This window comes from Protopterus annectens, chromosome 5.part0 (genome assembly GCF_019279795.1).
Source record: "Protopterus annectens isolate FY-2018-M chromosome 5.part0, PAN1.0, whole genome shotgun sequence".
NCBI lineage: Eukaryota > Metazoa > Chordata > Ceratodontiformes > Protopteridae > Protopterus > Protopterus annectens.
In genome coordinates this window covers 958,472,726-958,499,617 of record NC_056735.1, presented here as the reverse complement: position 1 = coordinate 958,499,617, position 26,892 = coordinate 958,472,726, and the positions used below count along the sequence as shown (strand labels likewise).

Genomic DNA, 26,892 nt, shown 5'->3' with positions numbered 1-26,892 from the left:
GCTGTGGGTAACAACAGCCTTTGCCAGTATCCATATGGCCAGGACTGATAGGTGCATGCCACCCCTAGCAGGTGGAGCATCATGTCATGCTCAGCATGTCATCCCAGGCTGGCACACATTGGATCCCCTTTGACTAACAGCAATACTTCAGCCAATTATTGCAATTGATCATCTCATCTTCATATTGTGACATCATGCTTGGTGAGGGTAGGATGTTAGTCAGGGTCATCATGTTTGCATATACTACATGGTGTTACATTGCTTAACACATGGCATTCATGCCTCAGGTGGTGCTGCAGGGCTGCCTCTGTCGGATGCACATACTACACTCCCTCTACATGTTTGAGAGCAGGTTATATCATTTTAGGCATCCCTGTTATTATATGAGTGAGTCAGAGAGGGGTATCATTCCAGGGTTCCTACTGAGCCAGTGTATGTGCTATGCGTTGCCTCTTTGCCAAGGCCAGGGCATACTGGGCATGCCTCCTTCTGCCTACTGGGGCAGGCTCAGGTTGTTCCTCCTCCAAGTCACGCTCTGCCTGTGATATCCTTGGCAATGGTGGGGGGCTGTTTGGCCCGGCCCTATGCTGGTCCTGCTGCAGCTGTTTTCACAAGATCATATTATGTAGCATAGCACATACCATGACAATTTGGGTACATGTAGTTGGTAGGTACTGCAAGGCTCCACCAGATGTGTCCAGACACCGGAACCGTGACTTGAGCAGCCCAAACACATGCTCTATTACATTACGTGCTTGTGCGTGTGCCTCATTATGGCGTTCCTGTTCAGGTGTGTGTGCGTTTCTGATGGGTGTCATCAGCCACGGCTCCAGTGCAATATCTGCATCCCCCACTAGGTGTCCATGTGGGATGTCCCCATTGGCAAATGTCTGGTACAGCTGCGTCAAATGCCAGATGTGGGAATCATGGTAGCTCCCAGGGCAGCCAGCACACACATTCATTATTATGCCCTGGGCATCACACATGACCTGGCAGTTGATGGAGGGGAAGCCCTTGCGGATTATGTAGGCCCTACCCCGCTCACCGGCTGGTGCTTTGATGCGTATGTGCGTGCAGTCTATTGCACCCACTACCTCAGGGTTTTCTGCTATTTGCTGGAAGAGACGCATATTGCTGGCCAATACCTCACGGGCATTGGGGAAATATACATGATCACCAACATGTGCTGACATGGCATCCAGGAACTGGTGCAGTACCCTGGAGGCTGATGCCTGTGATATCCCCATCATATCACCAGTTCGTCTCTGGAAGGTACCTGTTGCGAGTATTCTTAGGCCACACATACCTTGGTTTCCACATGGATGGGTTCCCCTCTGTTGGTTCTGTGTGTGAGGCATGGCCTGCACAACTCAACAGTTTGCTGCAGGAGGTCTCTGTCCACTCTATAGCGCTCCACTATCTCCAGCTCATGTAACCCGTGGTAGGTGACCCTGGGCCTGTACACTCTTCTCCGTCTCCTCACTGTGGGTTGTCTGGTACCATTTGCATTGTCACCACCCTCAGCAAGTAGCCTATGTCTCCTTATGACAGCTATGGCAGCCCATAGCATTTCTGCTCTGAGTTCAGCTTTTTCAGTTTTCACTTCTAATAGCTTACTCCTGTCTTGCAATGTCTTTTGAGAGAAACATCCTGCACTGCTGTTTGCAGAGTTCTAAGTGCTTGGCTGGGCTACTATTCTGCCTGTGTAAATGCCTGCTTCCAATTGTTTTCACCTGCTAGCTCCAGCAGTATTCCCTGCTAGCTTCCTACTAATTCTGTTGCTTCCTTTTTCCTTTCTGTTTCCTCAGGGGGGAGCAACGTGCATACCAGCAGAAACACGCTCACAGTGGCTTACATGCACGCACACAGGCTTACACAGTTTAGAATCTTCTTATTCGGGTTAAAACATGCGTGCACCAGTGCAAACAGTCTTACAAGTCTGCCAACAGGCTCCCACATGCTCAGTCTGCCTTACACGTGTGCACACTGCCCTACTCGCTTCTCATGGAGCACACACGTGCGCATGCATGCCCAGCAAGAAATTTGGTGTAAGCAACAGTGTACACCTTCCATTTCTTGACTTTCCCATGCTTATCTTGTGGCACTCCTCTTTCCATGATATGTGTCTGACATCTGTCATGTAACACTGACCTCCAATGAACTGCATTTCTTTCTGCCATTCCCCCCTGTTATGTCACCTATCTCCTACTCTGTTCCTCCCCCTTATGTAACTCTTACACTACTCAGAATGTGCTCATTTGCTATGTGACAGTGGAATTCAGTATCCTAACACTCATTTACATCAGATTGCCTACTAATGCTTAGTTACATGTCTTAGACTCAGCTTCCCTCCTTAGCAACCACTAAACGGTGGCCATGTTGTTTGGTCTGCTGGTCCCTGCATTGTAAATCCATGTATTGCATAAAACCCACATTTGTGGGTTTATAACCTTCATTTTTATATTTTATATAGTGCAGCCCGTTTGCGCGGGGCTGCGCTGGCCACATATTTGGCCATTGGCATGCTGCCTGACACATGTGCACCCTTTATTTGGAGCTGACATGGCTCCATTGTGTTATTTGCAGAAACGTACTCAATTGTCAACTGAGTACATTTCTGCAGCTAAAACAGCTCTTACACGGGCTGGTTTGGGCTTCGTGGATTGCTAATCTACCTCATTTGCATGCCTGTCGGCTGCAAGTGAGGTGATTAGCATATCCACGCCCACTCCGTGTAAGAGACGTTTTAGCTGGTCTCTTACACGGAATTTCGGGCTGTTCCTGGATCGCGAGGGCTGCATGGACTCTTACACTACTCTTAGACTTCGTGCAAGCCTTCGTGAATCCTGCCCATAGAATTTTACCATTACAGCATACAGAGGGGGGGAAATAGGCAGGATTAATAGTACATATTCTGTCAAATAAGAATGTGTGTGGCAGTTTTTAATCAGCTTTAAAAGCCACAAAATTAAAAAAAATACTCATTTTCAGAATAATGTACAGGTCTTGAATATATCACTCATACATCAGAATTTAGACTTAAAGACTCTAAAAAAGACATGAATCTATGTAATATGGAAAGCAAGTCATAAAGTTAACAGACTTCACGCCTAGTGGTCAAAATTAAAATTGCAAGTTTATTCACCAGATTAAAAAAAATGCCTAGTTATAATTAAATCGTAAAGTTAAGAGACTTAAATCAAAACAGGTCATAAAGGCTCAAGTGACAGCTAGTGGTCAAAACTGAAATTGCAGGTTTATTTACCAAATAAAAAAAATATTTCCAGATTATGAGTCAGGTAGCATAAAGCTGTATACAGTAGTTAGCAATACAAATGTAAGGTAACTTCAAAAGTAGGTCCCTGTAGACTTTCATCAAGGACCTCAGGGGCAACTGTTAGATTAGGGACCTCAAATTTAAAGCAGTTATTAGGCATTATGCATACTAAAAGGTGAACTATGCAGTGCCAGACATGTATGCATTCAGTTTCAGAGAACAACAGTTTATTAGAAAAGAAAGATAAGCATGGAATGTGCAAAACAGACAGAAATACAGAATGTTCTTTCTCAAGGGAAAGATGCAATCTTGCCAGCTACAGAATGTTTCTTAACGGAATGTTAAATAAAACACATGCGAGACAAAGCCTGAGACCAAGGTTAGGGGATGTGAATGCAGTTTACAAAGGAAAATTACTGGACTGAAACAATATAATATGTTGTGTTCAGGATAGCAGTTCAGTTAAGGTTAGTTAGTTCATTTGACCTGACATTACGGAGACAATAAAGACACTCAAGCCTGAGTACTGAAGTCAGGTCAAATAAAGACTGGTTCCATTTACATCATTCAAGACAATCAGAAGATATGTGCAGAATATATTTAGCAGCACTGTTATTATCAGCACTGTTAATAAAGACAGTATTTGGATATTGTGAACATCTAATAAAGCCTTGTTGAATGAACTACAGTGCTTGGAGAAGTCATTCTGAAAAGTACACAAGACTTGGCCCATAAAGGAGAGACTGGCACCTGTTTTGCATAAGTTTGGGTAAATAAGTTTGGGTAATTAACAAAAAAAAGACTTTTGTCTTGAGTCTCATTTCAGTTGTTTCCAGTTAATTACAGTACAGTACAGTACAGTCTTATCAATTCTTTTACAACCATTGATAAAGCTGGCAGTATTAAGCATCTATCTATAAAATAAACAGACAAGGGCTTCTCCTCAGATCTTTAGCAGATGCTGGAAGTCATAAAACAATTGCATTCATTCATGCTTTCAAGACTAATAATTACTTCACCCTAAAGACAATATAGAAAGTTTCCTAGTACAGACATTGTGTTTCTTGCTGTATTGAAAACTGAAAGATACCATCTTTAAATGCTTAGCCATAAAGTCATTTAATTTCAGTTATTTTTCTGAAGTTAACCTCATGTATTCCAGTTTCCACTGTTAAAATATATACATTTAAACAGTTACAATAGTGCATGTACATTTTTGTTTTCTTCCAGTAGAGCACACTGTGGCTACATTTCAAACAGCATTCTGCAACTACCCTTTTTGACACATGTGTCTGTACAAGTAGTTTGATATACACATAACATACAGTTCCAGTACATTTGTAACACAAGCATCTTGTATAAATCATTTTGATATTGACCAATGACATATAATTATTTACAAAATTCCAGCTAGCTGGGCTGGCAGTATCTCCTTTCATCACACAGGGTATGATTTACAGATTGTCTCTGTAAATTAGAGACATAGGTGCTTGACCTGGGGTGAACTTCTGAGTTCCCATTCACTGTTCCAGGTGAAGCTTGAATAGATATACTGAAGAACTCTGCTTCACATGAATTGGAAGCTTGCTCCAGAAAAATGGAATTCCACGAGAAACATACATGTCCCTCCAACATGTTCTATTTTTGTTGCAAGCAAGGTTCAAATTCCTAGATCAAATAGTTCCGATGTTATTGATTTTGAGGATGTGCAAAAGGCCCATTGGAGTGGGATCATACAGATCACCTCTCTACAGTCTGTAGGTAGCTGAGTACAGAAATAGGGCTTTGAGGATATGTTGTTTGCATCCCCTGTGGATGCTCCAGTTGATGCATGTGTCTGGTCAGGTACATACTATAGGGGGAGTTGTAATCGATGGGTCTGATAAGGGCAGAATACAGTGGAACAAAGACCTACTTGGACCTAGTTGGCATGCTCCTGCTTATAAGTTGAGCAACATAGAATTATTCCTACCACAGACACATGTAGATCAAAAGACAGGTTACTATCCCCATACATCTCCAAATCCCTGACAACTGGGTCCACTCACAGGGGTGTGTTATAAATGAGGTAATTTTCTGGGGTGGCTGACTTCCCAAAGGGCTCTATTATGCATTTCTTTGCAAACATTTGTCTGTATTAGTCCTTCCTATAGGATGTTAGTGCCTTGTGAGATTCTATGACTGCTCCTAGTTTGCAGTCATCTGCAAACTTGGTCAACTAAAGTTTTTTTTTTTTTTACATTGGCTTTGACATCTAAGAAATAAATGCCAAAAAGGAGCAGGCCCAGCACATAGCTCTGATGGAATCTGCTAGTAACTGATTTCTCTGAGGTGGTGGTCTCCTCTATCCTAACTTTCTGGTTCCTATCTCAGAGCTAGCTGACTACCCACTTCATAACATAGGGTTAATGACCTAATTCCATGAGTTTATTTTTAATGCCTGACCGGGGTATTGTATCAAATGCCTTAGCTAAGTGAAGGTAGACAGTATGCACCATTTTTCCCTCATCCATTGTTTTAATGACCTTTTCAAGGAAGTCCATCAGGTTCAGTAGACATGATCTGCCTTGGATGAAGCCAAACTGTGTTGGCTCCAATGTCTGAAAGTTTACTTTCTCATTATTAATCACATTCATGATATTTCTTTCCATGACTTTGCATATGAGACCAGTCAGACTTATAAGTCTGTAGTACCCAGGGTCCATTGAGGCACTGCCCTTATGCAGAAGGATGAACATTGCAGTCCTCCATTCATGCAGCACAAAGCCTATCTGGAAGCTATGGTTAAATAGTTACTCCAGAGATCCAGACAGGTCATGCTTCAGGCCCATTTAGGAGGCATCCTGTGATATAATTGGGGCCCATCAATGTAGCGTTCTTAGCCTTAGAAAGTGCATTTAGGACCTACTCTTTCAGTAATACTTGCGTGGGTTATGCCTGATGGTATTATTTGGGGGGGGCAGATGGGAGATAGAGGGTAAAATTAGAGCTGAACAGAAGAAAGCAGATCTACTAGCTAATGAAGGAAGTACTGTGGGTAAACTATATGTATATATGGGTCTACTTCAGATGATCAAACTTTCAAACGTTCAACTTTCATATGGCCAAGACCATATGATCGAACCTTTGAAAGTTCAAACATCTAATAAAAAATTAAAAAAAAAGAAAAATAAATACCTGAACAGTTTTAGTAGGGGGGCAAGCCCCCCCACACTCCATGCTATTTATATATATGAACTCCGAAATCACACTACAGTGCGGAAAAGGGAAATCTTTCCATTCCGCACTGTATGGAGATCACCATGAAAAATGTTTGAGCTTGCAAAAGTTTGATCATATGATCTTGGCCATATGAAAGTCGAACTTTTGAAAGTTCAATCATATGAAGGGGATCTGTACATATATATATATATATATATATATATATATATATACGTCTGTGTCAGTATATATATATATATATATATATATATATATATATATATATATATGGTTCCACTTTAAATCATCGAATGTTCAGAACATCAACGTTCTGATCATGGAGACCAGAGCATCGATGTTCAGAACATCGAAGGTTTAAAGTGGAAGTGCCAGGTAAGTGAGATTGTAGAATGTTGGGTTTGTATGCAGGGCAGCAATGTGCCCTGCATGTTGTGTGTGTGTGTGTGTGTGTGTGTGTGTGTGTGTGTGTGTGTGTGTGTGTGTGTGTGTGTGTGTGTGTGCCATCTGAGTGTTGGCATTGCAGGTAGGGTATGGGAAATCTCCCATTTAGCGCTACCGCATATAGCGGTAAAGGGGAGATTTCCCTTACCCCAATGTAGTGCGATCTCAGAGTTGGAATATTAAAGTAGGGGGGGTGTGGGGGCACAGCCCCCCACATGGGCTGTGCAGGGGGTTGAAGCACCCCTGCATAACATAGTTTTTGTGAGTTTTTTGGTGTTTTTATGGTTCATTTTGAACCTTTGATGTTCTGAACATCGATGTTCTGGTCTCGATGATTCAAAGTGAATCCATATATATGTGTGTGTATATATATATATATATATATATATATATATATATATATATATATATATACAAATGAACTGTCGACCATGTCAGTGTGTGTGTGTGTGTGTGTGTGTGTATATATATATATAAAATGTGTGTGTATATACACACACACACACACACACACACACACATATATATATATATATATATATCTATATCTATATATATATATGGGGGGAGTGCGTGTTTATGATATTTAGTCAAATACTCATAATACTGAATCTAAACTGATTGAGCATGCATGCCCGAAACTCACATTAATAGAAGAAAGCATGTAGCAAGCCCTCATCCCCCCACACCCATGCTAATTTTAGATATTAACTCTGGAATTATGCTACAGTGGGGAAAGGACAAATTCCCCAGTCCCTGTTGTGCCTCAATCTCTCACAGCAAAAAATCTGGTATATGTGATCAGCTGATTTTCAGTAATATATATATATATATATATATATATATATATATATACTAGCTCTTTTTCAGTTTGATAAAATAAGCTTTAGAAAAATGTAATGTAACAGAACTATATATATATATATATATATATATATATATATATATATATATACATATATATATATTTATATATACATATTTATATATACATATATATATATATATATATATATATATATACATAGACAAGTAGAAATAGATATAGATATGGATATAAATGGGTTCTACCATATGTATCACTTTTGTGCTTGTTCAGTGGATGTTCTAAAAACTCTGTTTGGTTAGTAGAATAGCAAGAATGTGAAATATGCCCTTTCTTGCAATTGTGTGATCTCAGAATTGGTATTTACAAGTAGCAGGGCCTGCAGTTAAACTTGCCTTCTGCAATGAACAGTATTTCTTAACTTGCATGCTCCCAGTTTATGTTTTGGGGCATGCATGTTTTACTTTCTATATTTTGATTGCTGATAATTTTTGCTAGTAATAGGTACTGCACTGTTCTGCAGTCCTGATTCTCATACTATATCCAAACTGCTGTCATTTTTGGTGGATGATTAATATATTTGGACGTGCAATAAATATCAGGAGATGAACTGTAATATAATTTAGTAGCTTTTCATTTTTTTCCATGGTTACACAACTCTTCAGTTAGTTTATTTAACTTCTGAGGGTGGTATGGGGGGACTAAGTCCCCATGTAAAAGCAAATTATTTAATGTTTGGAGGTGATGGGAAATGTTACACATTTGTTTACATTTGTATCCAGTGTATTTGGATTATTATTATTATTTGTAAAAATGGTTCTCTTCCATGAGATTTTTGTGATACATTTTCCATTGTTCAGTCTCATCTGCAATAATTTACTATATATATATATATATATATATATATATATATATATATATATATGTATATGTATCTCAAAATAATCATCAAAGTTCTTTTCATTGATATATAGACCAGTTCTGTTTTACCTCAGAGAAAAATACAAAATATATACCTGTTAGCAAAGCAGTGTGCAGCAGATAATACCCAGCAAGGACGAATTAAACTACCAGCACAAAAATCCTTCCCAATGTATATAGCAGCTAGCCAGGGATGTGAACCAGGCAAAGATGATATACCACCAAGAATTCTTGACTTGTTTTTTCTTTTTTGGTGCCTCTTCCCACAATTTGCTAAAGAAGGATGTTTGGGAGAAGGAACCATACGGCCTGTAAGTCTTCCTGAAGTAAAAAAAAAATGAAATGATACTTAAACATAAATAGCAAATTTTCTTTTAGATGAAAGATGATGCTTACCAAAATATATTCTTTTTGACTGAACAAAGATTAAGCATTAACAGTGCCAATCATTGGCACAGTATACTTATTTCAAGGAGGAGTGAAATGAAAGTACAAATGCCTTTTCTGAAGTTTTCCCTTCCACATCAACAATTGTAAGTCAATAAACATAGCTGAGAAGCTCACAAGTTTTTCATGAGACAAAAATCAACAGTATTCTACTTTATAAACTTTTTATGTGAAAAATAACATGTATTTACATTATTTGTAAAATGTTTTAATTTTACCCCGTTAATAGATTTTCCATTTTAACAGAACATTTCATCCTAAATTAAAGAAGCTGAAAAAATAAAGAAAAGAAAATATAATAAAAATTATATTTTGTAACTTTCTTACAGTTTGGAATATAAAGCAAGATTATTATTATTGCTTATTTTTTTTTTTTTTTGAATTAACAAAAAAGGTTGGTATGGAATTGGGATTCATAACACCGAACACTGAAAACAGCTAACGGTTGCTGAAAATGTCGAAACCACAGAACAGTGATTTCTTTCCTATGGAAAGAAATCGCTGTTCCAACCCCCCAAAAAAAACAATTAAACACTTCCAAACACTTACACACATACCCTAACTCTAATTATACCCCCCAAAAACCAGTAAATAACTAAATACACATATTCATGTAACCCAATCATATATCTAACAAAAAAAAAACAGTAAACATTTTAAAACATATGCACTTACCTTAACCCTAAGGTCAGTAACTCTCGCACATTTACATAAACAGTTCCAAACACAAACACAATTACCTTAACCCTAATCCTACCCCCCAAAACAAAAGTAAATAGCTAAACACACACACACACACACACACACACACACACACACACACACACACACACACACACGCACACACACATAACTCAACCATACATCTAACGCAAAATAAAAAACATTAAACACGTTCATACATATGCACTTACCTTAACCCACACCCTAACCCTAAGGTCAGTAATTGATGCACAATCACGCTCGGGAGCTATACCAGACAAGGGACCACACTACACTCTAGAACAGGCAAAGCAATGAAACATTCAAGTGACTTCTTTCCCAGGGAAAGAATACGCTGAACAGCCACTTCGCTGTTTTGCCTGTTCGCCCTACATGTATCGACAAAAATGCATTCGACAAAATGCATTTTCGTCATTCTAATATGAACCTATGGAATCGTAATTACAAATGGCCAGCAAGTCAATAAACAATAATAGAGACTTGAGTGTCCTTGAAACCTGTGCTGAGATCGTGCCTCCATTAGTACTTGTTCTTTAGTCATTATTTCAGTGTAACTCTTCATAACCTCAAAGACCTTAGCATGCCAGGCCTCTACGTCAAAAGCTGCTTCTTTAAAAATTTGCAAATTCTTATTGATTAGATCAATAATGCTGTTTATCCACCTTAGATTCTGACATCTCCTTCTACTTTTGTCTTTGATCTTTCCCAGGATTAGTATCTTTTCTACTGAATCCTGTCTTCACATTATTTGGCAAACCATTTGAATTTTAGTTTTACTACCAGGCGTTCCACTGAATATTCTGGATTTACTTACATAAATGTTGGCTGATTTGATCTTCTTGCAGTCCATGGAATTCTCCAAGATGTTCCTAACACCATAGTTCAAAAGCATCAAATTTCCAGCTCGCAGCATTACTTATAGTCCTTTGCTCTGGAAAGCTATATATTTACCTATATAGACCTATGTTGACAATGTCATGTCATTGCTGTTTAAAATGCTATCCATAGTTACCTTAGCTTTGTTTCCAAAAAGGAAGTACCGTTTAATTTCATGGTTATTATCACCATCTGCAGAGCTCTTTGACCCAGAGAAATGAAATCTGCCACTGCCTGCAGTTCTTCCTCATCTATTTGAAAAGCATGGATAGGGCTAGAAGACAAAACTATGTATGTATTTTTTTATTTATTATGTATTACGTTAAGCAGCAAGTCAGTTTTCTCTGTTTCTACTTTCATCTTCATCAACAGGCTCTTCAACTCTTTTCAGTCTCATCCATCAGAGTGGTGTCATCTGCATATCAATGTTAATATTTCTCCAGGCAATTTTGATTCCATCGTGTGAATTGTCTAACCCAGCATTTCATGTAATAAATAAATTAAATGAGTAAGTTGACAATATACAGCTTGGTCATACACCTTTCCCAGTTTTGAACCAGTCAGTTATTCCATATTTGTTTCTACTTCCTCTTCTTCTTCCTCATACAGATTCCTCTTGAAGTATATAAGGTGACCACGTATGCCCATTCCTGTAAAGACGTGACACAGTTTGTTATGGTCCACACACCCAAGGGCTGTAGAGTCATCAATAAAGCAGAAGTATAGAAATTTCTGAAACCTTCTTACTTTCTTCATTTCAGGGGGGGGGGGGTGTTAGCAATTTGATCTCTGGTGCCTCTACTCCTTTTAAAACCAGCTTGATCATGTGGCAGTTCTCAGTCTATATATAATGAGAGGCTAGCTTTCAGGATCGCAAACATTATTTTGCTAGCATGTGAAGCAAGAACATTTTTAGTCGTTGTGTTTTCTAAATGTGCTAGTAAATTCCAAGCAGCACTCTAACAGCATCATTATGTAGATTTTAAGCAACTGAACTGAAATCTAATCACTCTGTGAAGCCTTATTAGCAAGGCTTTGTAGGGCTCATGTAAATTCACTCTCCTAGACGTCTGGCTGTAGATCAGAAAATATACCACTGCATGTATTAGTGATATTTGGATCCTCTTTATAAACTTTTTTGTATGTTCCTGCCAGCTGTTAATATCTTTTGCTTTTATTCTGTCACACACACACACACACACACACATATATAAATACATTTTTTTACTATGACCACCTTTACTTAGATGATTCCATTACTGAATAATAAATTAACTTTATTTTATGTTTTATGTCCTTTTCTTCCAGTAACACCTTCTAGTTAAGCAACTCAAATAATTAATCGGAGCAGAAAGATATGATTTCTACTCTATACAGCACAGAGAGTGACTACTAAAACAACTTAGCTACACAAGAAATTAATTATATCTGTGGTGGGAGACAGTTGTTCCAAAGTACAGCCAATGCACTCACCCATAAACATATCTTCAGTACCAAGAAAATCAGTAGCTCTAAAATCAGTATTGTGATTACAGTTTCACTGAAGTAACATGTTTTGGTGTTTGTTCTCAATGTTTTTTTGTGTGTGGCAGGCAGACAAGGTTGCTTCATAAGGTCTGTGTTAGTTCAAGGTTTCAGAGTGTCATAGTTTAAAACTACTTTTCATATCAATTGCATTTTATAGCTCTATAAATTGTGCAAATAATTTTGAAGAAATCAAGAATTTCTACCTATTTATTACATACCCTCCTGAAAAGTAGTCAAACTACTTTATGCATAATTACTCCCACTCACAATTCTACACGCTAGATTTGAGTACATGTTTGATTAACTGATTGATTGATTGATTGATTTGATTACTAGCCAGCTGTGAGGAATGAAACTGAATGAATTACTAAAGCCAAATTACAATACTAAGTTCCCTTATAATGAAGCCAGTACTTCTAATGCTGAACTGAAAAAGGTCAGATTTTTTTAGCATTGTGTTGTTATCACATTTTCATCAGACCTAATCAATAAAAGATTATTCAGTTACATATTTTGTAATGTTATCTTCATTACAGAAGCATGATTACTTGAAATAAGACTTGTTATTTTAATGAATTCTCTCGGCCCTCCTTAATGAAGCAGTCAAGCATTCAGCATATTTCACGTCATAATAGTATTGGCAATGACTGCTTTTAAAATTCATTCAGTGTACCACCGTTGTTGCTCCAGTAGATTGTCTCTCCATGTTTTCATTCCATAATTCACAGTATTATTAACCAACCCATGGAACATTTAGTAAAACAGTGTTTTCATATCTGCACTGTCTTTTTTTTTGGGGGGGGGTAGGTTGAATTACATGTTATCTAGTTTTACTATAATAAAGTCAAGTAAGAATACATTAGTTAAAGTAATCACAGAATATATGCTCCTTCTTCACACACACATTGATTTGTGCTTTTCATCAGATCTTCATGTACCACCCTTAATTTTATATGATCCATGGAATGCATATGGCTCACCAGACACAGGTAGATCTTACAGGTTACAGAGAGTAGTGAGGACAGAAGTGATTTGCTTAGAATATATATCATGTAGCACTGTTTAGTTAAATGTTTTTGCATATCATAACTTTTATCTTGAATTCTGGCAATTAGTACAGATGATTAAAGCTATGAGCTGTTAACAAGTTTCCTGTTGTCCTGGGTTAGATTCCCTCCGCCTCTATTTGCTGACTGTGATCAAGACACTTAACCAGGCAGTGCACCAAAGCTGATTTTGAAAAAGGTCCACATAGATCAGTGATCTACCTTAGTTAGAAAACACAAATAAATGCATTTCTAACTTGAAAGCAACTCTTTTTAAAGTAGCAGAAACAAACTTTACAATTTTTCATCTGTTCTACAAAAGAATAAGCATTCTCATGCCACTGTACAAGAACAAATGGGGCATTCACAGCATAGAGGTATTAAACTCCTCTTACACTGTATGACAGCTCTGGAGAGAGTGCTAGATAAGCAAAGATTCAGAGTAGTAGAAAGTAAACTTCAGATCAGGACGAGCACAACCAACAATGTTTGCAGTGAGAGAGAGAGAAAGAGAGAGTTCAGAAGAACCTAGAGATTAGGAAAGAAATTCCTAGACTTGATGAAAAGATATGACACAATTCCAAGAAAGCTGATCTGGGCAGTCCAACAGTGGTTTGAAGTCCTAGAAACATTGAATGCAGGCTATGTATGAGGACCCAATGATACGTGTAAAAACTGTTCGTACTTACAGAGGGGTTCTCATTGGAAGTGGGTGTGTATCAGGTTTCAGATCAGAGCCAACTACTGTTCATAGTAGTGATGGACTATATTAGCAAACATTTCAGAAGGGACAGATCAACAAAGCTGATGTATGCAGACCATATGGCACTACAGGCAGACTCAGATGAAGAACTTCAGCAAAGGATAGGGGAATGGAATGCACCACTTAAGGCACATGAGATGAAACTGAGTACAGATAAAAGACTTGTAATGCCAGCCAATGGGGAAAACAGAAGGAGGAGAAAACTAAGATAGAAGGGAAAATAGTAGAACAGCTTCAAGTATCTTGGAGGGATAGCTGAGGACAGGGGAAGTCTGAATCAGGAGGTCAACGTTAGAATCAGATGTGCTGCAGCCACTGACCTGTTTGCCAGTGTAGTTCATCACCAGTATGAACATCAATGAGCTCAGAGCTGAAACCTGATGCAAACCCATTCCCACTAGGAACCTCTCTGAGTCCAAACACTGTTCATAGTGGAGTAATTGGGACTTTGGACATAGCCTGCACCACTTCTACCATTGCTAAACCATCGCAAGACTGCCCAAATCAGCTTTCTTGGGACCTTGTCATATACTTTCTCCAAGTCTAGGAATGCCCAATTGGACTCTTTCCTCTTCTCTAGCTTCTTCTCAGCCATCTGCCTCACTGCAAACATGGGTCAATTGTGTTGCATTCTGTTATGAATACAAACTGTTCATTTCCCAACTTACTTCTACAACTCTTCCTATTCATTTACCAATCACCCTCTCCAGAACTTTATGCAGTGTGACAGGAGACTGATAACACTGCACTGCCCACAGTTGTGAATGTTGTTGTCTATGGGCACTAGTATATTTATTCTCCAGTCATCTTGGATACGCCTTTCTTTCCATACTGTTATGAGTACCCTCAGGAGCCATTTCTCCCCTATCTCACCCAACATCTTTATCACATCTGCTGTGACCTCATATGAGCCTGCTGTTTTCCCTGCCTTCATTTTCCTCAGTGCTGTTCTTACATCTTCTAGGGTGAGTTCCTCTTCTTCTTTCATTGTAGGTTGTGGTTGGGGTAATACAGCTTCTAAGGGGTTTTCTTCATTCAGAATCTACTGAAAGTACTCTTTCCATCTGCCTTTAATGTTCTGCGGACTGGTGAGCAGGTTGTTGCTGGCATCCCCTATGCAGGGTGTCTGAATGTCTTCTTTATCTTTCTGTCTTTGCCTTGCAGCTTGATAGATTCTTTATTACATTTACTGAGTCACTTTCCTGAAGCTGGTAAAGTGCCTCTTCACTATTGCAACTCCTCTCTTAACCTTTTTGTTAGCCAACCAGTATTCCTTCCGAGCCTGGTCCATCCTTTCTACCTCCCACTTTTTCCTACTTTTTCCTGCATTCCTTCTTTCTTTTAATTACTTCCTGGACTTCTGCATTCCACTACCAGCTTTCCTTATGTACCTTGCTTGCATATTTGGCTTGGCCACAAATCTGTTCTGCAGTCCTCACACATCCTGTTTTGAGGTGCTGCCATTCTTCTTCAGCTCCGCCTATTTCCTCTTCTTCCTGAGGTGATACAGCCCTGAGTAATTCTTTGAACTCCCGTGCTTCCTCTCAAAGCAACTTCCAGGTCTTCAGCCACTCTGTTGACCTTATAGCCCTCTCTGATCACTGCTTGCAACTGATTGTGGCAAAAGGTGGTTTATGCTGTGCACTGACTATTTCACTGGGGTTGACTTTGCAATCACTGATTATATCCCTGTGCCCTTTCTTTACTAGGAAGAAGTCTACCTGAGTTGCATGTTGGCTAGTCTTGTATGTGATCTTGTGACTGTCTTTCTTGCTAAACCATGTCCTGGCCACTATCAAGTCATTTTCCAAACAGAAGTCTAAAATGGTTTTGACTTCTTTATTCCTGTTGCCCCACACATGTGCATGGGCAGGCAGTCCTCATATCCTATTCTGTCTGTCCGAATATGTGCATTCAGTTCACCCATTATCAAGACCAATTTATGTTGTCCTGCTTTATCTAGTAGGTCCTGCAACTGCTGTCTGAATGCCCTCTTTTCCTCACTATTACAACCCTGCTATGGGGTATATGCTGCGATTATGAATAGTGCCCTATCATAGGCTGCGATTATGAATAGTGCCCTATCATAGGCTGCGATTATGAATAGTGCCCTATCCTTACATTGGAGTCTGATTGCTATGAGTCTATCACTAATTCTAATGAGATACCTCACTGTATTTGAAGCTTTTCCCTCACCACAATTCCTGCTTCACTTCTACTCTATCATCTTCCTGAGTAGACTCTGGATACCAAGCCAAGTGATTTTGCTGCACTATCCTTCCATCTTGTGTCCTGGATACATAGGATGTCCAGTCTCCTCTTTACCATTATGTCATCCACTTCCAAGCTGTCAGTGAACCTACATTCAGTGTAGAAATTTTTAGATCATGTTTGGCGGGTTCATTGGTTTTACATCCAATTTTCCTCAACATAGCCATCCCAGATAACCCAAGCTGTGCAACTGGAAACTGACCAGGCAGTAGTGTATTGACCCAGGGCTGCTGGGCTTTATGGCAGGCACACACTGGCCAACAGGGGCACATACACCCCTCCCACCATTAGAATGTGTCCATGGCATACATCAGAGTAGGCCAGCTCCTCAACCTACTTATCATCGGTAACTAGCCAGCAAATTTTGGTGACCTTGCTAAACCGTGTCTTGGCCAATATCCTGTGCCTGACATGGCACACCTCTAAAAATATATGCAGGCAGCTTTAACAGCAAAAGTACCTCACAAAGAGGATCCTAGGCCTTAAACACTTGTCCTATATGGACAGACAAAAAACTCCAACTATTTTCTGCCTCATATCGCCTACTTAGAGGGGATCTCTGCTTGACATACAATGCCATGCCTGACCCAGCTCTGTTAGAAATGCTACATCTAAAGAAATCCAAATTCCTTCACACCACACACTCCAGAGACCTCAACCTCATTACCACAATTAACAGAACATGCTGGAGGGACAGGTTCATAACCCAGAGATTGCCCATGCTATGGAATAGACTTCTCCTACATGTCACACAGAGCACCTCGCTGACCCTCTTCAAGAGAAATCTTGATGAGTGGATGGGAAACAGAAAATTCATCCTAGGGATAATTCCAGTGGCTCTACTTGACAGAGGTACTGGGAACTAATGTCGGGTGGCACTATACCAGGGTAATCCTATGGCTAGGCTTGTAAAGGCCCTAGGGCATTAGCCTAGTACACACCTATGAACCTATTAGCCAACACAACAGAATCATCTAAAGCCACTTTTACACCACTGAGTGGCTGTGCCTGACATGGCACAACTCTAAAAATGTATGCAGGCAGCTTTAACAGCAACTGGAATGTGGCTTTGTAACTCACAACTCATGCTCACCCCTAAACAAAAACAAACTACTTTTTTTACCCCAATACTTCTCCCATGAACAAAAAGAAAATGTAGTCCTCTCTGTTGATAATACAACTACTGAAGTCACTTTTCATAGCAAATTATTGGGATGATAGTGAACAATAATCTTAAATTTGATGTGCATATACAAAAATTCATAAGGAAAACTCATCAAAAGCTAGGGATGCTTTATAGAGTCAAGAACTTTCTCACCGATGCAATTTAAACTACACTTGCCACTATTTATCTCCTCCCCAATCTTCTTTATGGTGCTCTCATCCTTACTAACCTTCACGCATCACAAAAATGAAAACTTAAAAAACATTGCTATAATAAAGTTACTAAATTTGCAGCAAATACCCCTTTCAGAACACAGCACTGTATAGCACTAAAAAGCCTAAAATGATTAGAACTACCCCATCAACTAACATATACACATCTTACTACCTATAAAATTATCCTGCATCCATCTGCTCGTCTGGCACTAAATAACATTCTGCACAACTACGGTCCCTTTCAGTCATTATGATCCAATGACCAAAAACTCCTGTCTGTCCACAAACCTATCAAATATGCTGGGCATTGTCTATACTTGTACCATGTTGCTAAGGCTTGGAACTCCTTACCTTCACCCATCAGATCAATACCCCCCCTCCCATCCTTCAAACCCATTCTGAAAGACCTCCTATCCAACAGCTGCCTGTCTTCTTGCTCTACACCTGGATAAATGATATCCCTAAATGTGAACAAGTATCTATCCATACCTTACAGTCCATACTTTCCCTTTCTCACTCACTTTCTTGCTTATCAATCTCTACCCTGGGTTTCTCTCTAAATATACCACAATAAGCCTGCTTTTCTCTCACTGTGTATTGCAATTATTGTTTGCATTATACTAACTTACATTAATTTCTCTACAAACAGACTAACATTTCTCTAACTCTTAAATCATTATCATATAACTTAACCAGTCTTTTCCATATTATGTATAATTTAGTGCACTTAAACTGTAGTTGTTTTTGTATTATTTTAAATACTGCAAAATTATTATTCTTAAAAAGGTTTTTGTTAATACTTTGAAACTTGGGCTCCTAACCAGTTGGACATACTTTCCTAGTAATCAAATGTCAATAAATAAATAAAAGAATAATTCCATTTTGACTGCCATTGCATCTACAAGTATGCAAAAAAATTAAAATAGATTAACAAACCAACAGTATTATAGATAGCAAATATAAGAAAAACAAATAAAAGTTATGAAGAATGAGTGGTCTAGTCTTAAATGCAAAAACATAACAATCCCATGTTTTTCAAAAACGCACAGTCCAAATTAGTATTTCTCCCCGAAAAGTGGAAAATGAATGCCCATACTAATCACTTGTATTCAAGTTATCATACCTCATCGTGCATAATATAATTAGAACACCTAGGAGGAAGATAGCCTTTTGCAACCCTGACACAATAATCATAGCACTCGTTTTCAATATACAAGTAATCAAAGCTCATAGAACCTTTTTTCTTTTTTTACTATGACAAGCCATGTGTAATGTAGTGCACTGCCACCTTGTGGAAATAATGAAGAGTTATAACTGACAAGCATTAAACCCAAGGAGCACTACAAGGTATCAGCTGCTGTAATATGCCATGCATGTAACTGATTATTAAGTTCATAATAGCTTTGTTTGCTAAATGGGTAAGTGAACTACCCAACTAAGAACAAAATGTGAAGAAAAAAATGAATAAAGTAAGTAGATGCCAATTCAATGCACCAAGACAGCTTATGCATAAGGCAAAGCAGCTCAAATGCATAAATGTGGGTATAAACGCATTCTCCTGTATGGATTGACTTAAAGTACTGTCCCTGTACTCTCTCTCTCCTACATGTTACTGAGAGGTGATCTACGCCTGGTTTACAAGGCATCCTTGTATCCATTTCTGATGGACCTTTTGCACATCCACAAAATGAACAGCATCAAAACCACTAGATTCAAATGTTAAAATTATCCTTGTGACATAAATAAGACACATTGCCAAGACAGATATGTGTCTCAGAGAAAACCCATGCTCTGGAATAGGCTCCCTATGCATGTGAAGCAGAGTCCATCCCTAACCCTACTTAAGCTTAACCTTGACCAATGCACGGGAAATTGGAAATTCACCCCCAGGTCTGGGCCCCACGTTAGACAAAGGCAGACAGTAATGCTCAAACTAACATACCCCATACACACATAACCTCTAGAAACTGCATGACTAACATACCTCCTCCTCCTAATAAATGGCCATGATACATACTGACACAATTAGGTTGGATTCCACAGCTAGGCTTAGAAAGCCCACAGTGGTCATTATCCTATATATACCTGTGAACCTATGAACCTGTGAACCTCTGGATAACTCATAAATTAAAGATAATGTTTTCCTTTATACTATTAAAATGAGTGTATTTGATTTCAAAAGAAGCATAACAAATATTGAGTGTATCCATTTGTTATTCTACTTTCTAGCTATGAAAAATGTGTGCAAATAATTTCTAAGAAATTAAAAACTTCATGTAAATGGTAGCCCCCATGAAAAAAAAATTAATACTTAAATTTCTTTATACATAACTGCTCCCACTCACAGTTTCCTGGGATTCAGAAGCATGACAGTTGTGTTCAGACCATCCTGTCAGTGTTGACCTTGCTTTTTCAATGAGGCCTGGAGTTCCTTAACAATTAACAGTGGGTGAAATCAGTACAATAATGGCACCTCACTCACAGCTGCAGCAGGATCTGCAATAACAGGCCATACTACTGAGGTGTGCTGCAGGGAAAGACAAGGAAAAGCAGTGACTGTCAGTCATATATATGCCTCCTAGAGGTTCTGTGCAATCATGTCCACAAAGAACTCTCAAGAAGAAGTTGTGTAGGAGCCTTACATAACCATTTACTCTAGTGTCCTCATCTAGTTTCCAAATTAAAGGATGGGAATGAAAATACGGGAAAGTAATGAAAAGGGGAAAGAAGGTAGAGAGTGAAAAAAACGAATGACCAGGATGGAGATGAGGAAGCTTGGGTAAATATTTTTGTGAGTCAAGCACCCATTTTATATATATATATATATATATATATATATATATATATATATATATATATATATATATATATGTCTTTCGGCTTTTTCCAGTTAGGGGTCACCACAGCAGAAATAACGGTCTGCTAATGATTGGCAGTGGATTTTCTTTACAGTGCCAAGTTGCCAGCCCGATGTCCAACCTTCAAGGAAGGCACACCCGTTCACACACGCGCCTACCTGCATGTCTTTAACATCACTCGACCACAGGGAGGACATGCAGACTCCACACAGAAGGCACTCCAGCCGAGAATCGAATGGGAGAACCTCTTGCTGTGAGGTGACAATGCTAACCGCTGCACCACCGCAGCCTTGTAAATATATATATATATATATATATATATATATATATATATATATATATATATATGTGTGTGTGTGTGTGTGTGTGTGTGTGTGTGTATTTAGTAAAAGTACGATCCACTGAAAGCTACTTACCTGAGTTTAATCCACCGAAACACCTCTTCAATGAATGAATGGACTGCCGAATTTCTTTCACAGGGAAAGGAACCATTTGACCACCATGAAAAAGAGATGAACGGAGGAAAAGTAAACCCACCAAAATGGGAGGCTTCACCCCCACCCCCCCACACCCCCCCTACTTAAATATACCAACTCTAAGACTGCACTACAAGAAAGAGAGGGTATAGTTCACCATGGTGGTCAAGTGGTTCCTTTTCCTGTGAAAGGCATTCAACAGTCCGTTCATTCGATTTGTAGAGGTGTTTCGGTGGATTAAGCTTGGGTAAGTAGTTTTTGGTGGATCTTACTTTTGTTTAGTCAAAGTAGATCCATTTATATATATATATATATATATATATATATATATATATATATATATATATATATATATCACAGAACTTGACCCAACAAACACCAATGTAAAATCCAAAAAGCAATAAACCCAAAGATGGAGAAAAATAGCAGCAGCAATAAATCCACAGAAGTAAATCCACAGGAAAAGATCCACATAAAACGTTAATAGTGCTGGATAAAACACAAAACTTCCAAGAAACTTGCTGGATAAGACACAAAACTTCAAGCGCTTTCGAGGGTAAACCGCTTCCTCAGACATTATAAAAACAGAAAAAGCCAGTGGGCTTTTATACACATCATTTCCTGTAGCAGCTTATGTTACACATCATTTCCTGTAGCAGCTTATGTTACACATCATTTCCTGTAGCAGCTTAAAGCAATACGCTCCAAATAGTACATGATGTATAAATAAAAATCGCATAAATAAAATCACAGTCAATCTAAGATATGTGCCCATATAAAACTAGCAGCAAACAATATGGTTATAAAACATCAAGAACTTCAAGAATATCCATTCAGATGCATAAAAACACCCAAGTAATCTTAGCCTATAATAATTGATCATAAAAATAATCAAAGTTACAGTGACAAACTACAAAAGAAATACATATAAACTCACTTAATGGGCTAACCCTGGAGATAGAATAGAATAGCCCGTTAAGTGAGTTTATATGTATTTCTTTTGTAGTTTGTCACTGTAACTTTGATTATTTTTATGATCAATTATTATAGGCTAAGATTACTTGGGTGTTTTTATGCATCTGAATGGATATTCTTGAAGTTCTTGATGTTTTATAACCATATTGTTTGCTGCTAGTTTTATATGGGCACATATCTTAGATTGACTGTGATTTTATTTATGCGATTTTTATTTATACATCATGTACTATTTGGAGCGTATTGCTTTAAGCTGCTACAGGAAATGATGTGTAACATAAGCTGCTACAGGAAATGATGTGTAACATAAGCTGCTACAGGAAATGATGTGTATAAAAGCCTACTGGCTTTTTCTGTTTTTATAACGTCTGAGGAAGCGGTTTACTCGCGAAAGCGCTTACGTATTAAAAGTTTTTGGAAGTTTTGTGTCTTATCCAGCAAGTTTCTTGGAAGTTTTGTGTTTTATTCAGCACTATTAATGTTTTATGTGGATCTTTTCCTGTGGATTTACTTCTGTGGATTTATTGCTGCTGCTATTTTTCTCCATCTTTGGGTTTATTGCTTTTTGGATATATATATATATATATATATATATATATATATATATATATATATATATATATATGTGTGTGTGTGTGTGTGTGTGTGTGTGTATTTAGTAAAAGTACGATCCACTGAAAGCTACTTACCTGAGTTTAATCCACCGAAACACCTCTTCAATGAATGAATGGACTGCCGAATTTCTTTCACAGGGAAAGGAACCATTTGACCACCATGAAAAAGAGATGAACGGAGGAAAAGTAAACCCACCAAAATGGGAGGCTTCACCCCCACCCCCCCCACACACCCCCTACTTAAATATACCAACTCTAAGACTGCACTACAAGAAAGAGAGGGTATAGTTCACCATGGTGGTCAAGTGGTTCCTTTTCCTGTGAAAGGCATTCAACAGTCCGTTCATTCGTTGTAGAGGTGTTTCGGTGGATTAAGCTTGGGTAAGTAGTTTTTGGTGGATCTTACTTTTGTTTAGTCAAAGTAGATCCATTTATATATATATATATATATATATATATATATATATATATATATATATATATATATATATATATATATCACAGAACTTGACCCAACAAACACCAATGTAAAATCCAAAAAGCAATAAACCCAAAGATGGAGAAAAATAGCAGCAGCAATAAATCCACAGAAGTAAATCCACAGGAAAAGATCCACATAAAACGTTAATAGTGCTGAATAAAACACAAAACTTCCAAGAAACTTGCTGGATAAGACACAAAACTTCCAAAAACTTTTAATACGTGGCTTTTGAGTAAACGCTTCCTCAGGCGTTATAAAAACAGAAAAGCCAGTAGGCTTTTATACACATCATTTCCTGTAGCAGCTTATGTTACATCATTTCCTGTAGCAGCTTATGTTACACATCATTTCCTGTAGCAGCTTAAAGCAATACGCTCCAAATAGTACATGATGTATAAATAAAAATCGCATAAATAAAATCACAGTCAATCTAAGATATGTGCCCATATAAAACTAGCAGCAAACAATATGGTTATAAAACATCAAGAACTTCAAGAATATCCATTCAGATGCATAAAAACACCCAAGTAATCTTAGCCTATAATAATTGATCATAAAAATAATCAAAGTTACAGTGACAAACTACAAAAGAAATACATATAAACTCACTTAATGGGCTAACCCTGGGGATAGAATAGAATAGCCCGTTAAGTGAGTTTATATGTATTTCTTTTGTAGTTTGTCATTGTAACTTTGATTATTTTTATGATCAATTATTATAGGCTAAGATTACTTGGGTGTTTTTATGCATCTGAATGGATATTCTTGAAGTTCTTGATGTTTTATAACCATATTGTTTGCTGCTAGTTTTATATGGGCACATATCTTAGATTGACTGTGATTTTATTTATGCGATTTTTATTTATACATCATGTACAATTTGGAGCGTATTGCTTTAAGCTGCTACAGGAAATGATGTGTAACATAAGCTGCTACAGGAAATGATGTGTAACATAAGCTGCTACAGGAAATGATGTGTATAAAAGCCTACTGGCTTTTTCTGTTTTTATAACGTCAGAGGAAGCGGTTTACCCGTGAAAGCACTTACGTATTAAAAGTTTTTGGAAGTTTTGTGTCTTATCCAGCAAGTTTCTTTGAAGTTTTGTGTTTTATTCAGCACTATTAATGTTTTATGTGGATCTTTTCCTGTGGATTTACTTCTGTGGATTTATTGCTGCTATTTTTCTCCATCTTTGGGTTTATTGTTTTGATATATATATTTATTTATATATATATATATATATATATATATATATATATATATATATATGCACACACACACACACACACACACACACAGGTGTGTGTGTGTGTGTGTGTGTGTGTGTGTGTGTGTGTGTGTGTGTGTGTGTGTGCATGTGTGCATGTGTGCGTGTGTGTGTGCGTGTGTGTATGTACATGCACACATGCACACATCACATGTGTGTGCGTGTGTGTGTGTGTGTGTGTGTGTGTGTGTGCGCGCGTGTGTGTATGTTGAAGAGAAGACAAAGTAAGTCAGTGAAGAAATAAGGAAAGTAAGAGGAAGGTATGAGGGTTAGAGTAGGTAGCAGCAGCACACAAACAAATATAGACAGACAAAACTGACAAGAAGATGTGCTGATACCATGAAGGAGAAGGAGCACAGTGAAGAAGGAGACATCAGATAAACAGAGGGTAAGCACTTGTGTTTGAGAGGACAGGACAACTGACAAGGGTGGGTGTAGACACAAAAGAGAGATAACACCACAGTTGGAGATAGGAAGGCATTGTCCAGCTCACACCCCTGCCAGTTATGAGCCAGTGGGAGCTTAAACATCACTCTGGGCTCTCTTGTCACTGGACCATGGGTTAAATTGAGGAGCCAGCATGGCAAATGGACATGACTCAATGATCCTCTGGAAGAAGTTCTTATTAGAGCTGATGGGGGCATCTAGCCATCAGTCAATCAACTCCCCTACAATGTCAGTCAGTTACGGCTGGGTCACAAATATGTCACTACAACTGCTACTGCTATCATGGGAAAAAACAGCCCCATTCTGTGGTGCAGGGCTGGCTGGTGTGCCCCTGCACCCAATGTTTGACTTTTAGCTGTGGAAGTAACCAGTTTAAGCACAACCTAGACAAGTGGATGGAGAACAGAAAATTTACACTGGGCCTGGCACCCATGTCCCTTATGGACAGAGAGTAGCTTATAAATACCTGTCCCTCAATGTCCTGTTTGAACGCAAAACATTATTATTTTTTTGGGAAAATGTGGCTATGCTTAGAAAGTCCCAACTGTGTTGTTAGCCTAGTAACAATATGAATCTATGAAGCTATGGTAGGCTGGCTCGTAAATGGAGTGGACAGTAGTGCCACAGTAGTGCTAGACTTGCCCAATGCAGGCCTAGATGCTGCTGCTGCTTATAATTGTGGCATAAATGAAAAGTCAGCACTGGCAGAGTTTTTAGTAGAATCCAGAACAGATGTTGCCATTAAGGAATAATTAGTAGAGCATATAAAATATTGCATGCTAATTATAAGAATCAATCAGAGGAGGTTAGAAAAGATTGGGAGGAAAGATTGGATAAGCAGTTCACAAAGAAACAATTTGGGATATATGCATGTCTCCCAAACATGTAACAACATCTAGAAGATTTAGGATTTTTGCTTGGAAATTTTTACATAGATATTTTTATACCCCAAGAAGACTCCAGAGAACTTTTCCTCAGGCAGACAGCAATGCTTGAGGTGCAATGAGGAAGAAAGAGGTAATTAGGAACATATTTTCTGGGAGCGTAATGAGTTGGTTGACTTTAAAGATTCCTTGCAAACTGCTCTGTCAGAGATGCTGGGTGAGCAAACTGATGTAACTAGGGAAATTATTTTTATGAGCTATGATATAGAATCGGAATTGACTACACATTGTAAGGCCTAGCTGTCTCTAATTATAGTGGCTGCCAAAAAAGCAATTACTAGAAAATGGAAATCAAAATCTAAACCAACTTTATTATAAGTACCAAATATAGTAACAGAGATAAAACAACTGGAACTGCTTCATTGATGGTTAATAGGCTAACAACTGCAAGGGCCTTTTTAAGCCAAGCTATGCATCCCAAATCTCTGACAAGTTCTAGTCCCCTTGATAAGTGTAAGCAGGGGCTTAGGAGATGACCCATTTACAGGTTGCCTTTGTCTATTAGACAAATAGGTACCAAATTAGGGATGAATTTTCTGTACCTCATCCAATTGTCCAAGTTACACTTGAATTAGGTTAGGGAGGAACTCTGCTGCACTTGGATGTGGAGCCTTTTCCAGAGATGGGTAATCTATGGGATATATACCTGTCTCTCTCCAGCAGGTCCTGTTTATATCACAAGCAAGGTTTAAGTCTGTACAATGGGTAATTCTGATGCTGTTTGTTTTATGGATATGCAGGAGGTCCATCAGAGTGGGATCTTTAGAAAAGGGTAGGAAAAGTATGGGAATTGTAAGAATAATAGAGACAGGGAAGGAATGAGGTTTAAAAGAAGGCAGGACTTGAATGAGCAATGTAATATTTGACTGACAGTGATTGGGTAAATTATAAGTGATGTGTAATGTTTGCAGTTAGAATTGTGTTCATAGGTTTGTATTAAGCTAACTGTCCTTGCAAGCCATTTTAAACCTAGCTAATTATCCCTTGTGAGACTCAAATTCTGCACCTTGTGTTTGTAAAATAAGCACCTTAACCATTAAGTCACCCCTACAACTTGTGATATAAAATGCTTGCCGCTGGGATTGTGTTAATGCGGTCTGTTTTCATTT

At 38.4% G+C, this 26,892-nt stretch overlaps 1 protein-coding gene across 1 annotated transcript in view; it reads right to left on the bottom strand.

Annotated features, from left to right (window-relative positions):
* The window catches only part of HGFAC (HGF activator), a 1,210,481-nt gene that overhangs the window by 443,264 nt on the left and 740,325 nt on the right, over positions 1 to 26,892 (bottom strand). Inside the window, exon 10 of the mRNA XM_044072728.1 lies at positions 8,783 to 9,008. Coding sequence (XP_043928663.1) covers positions 8,783 to 9,008 — 226 coding nt within the window. The remainder of the gene's footprint in view (positions 1 to 8,782; positions 9,009 to 26,892) is intronic.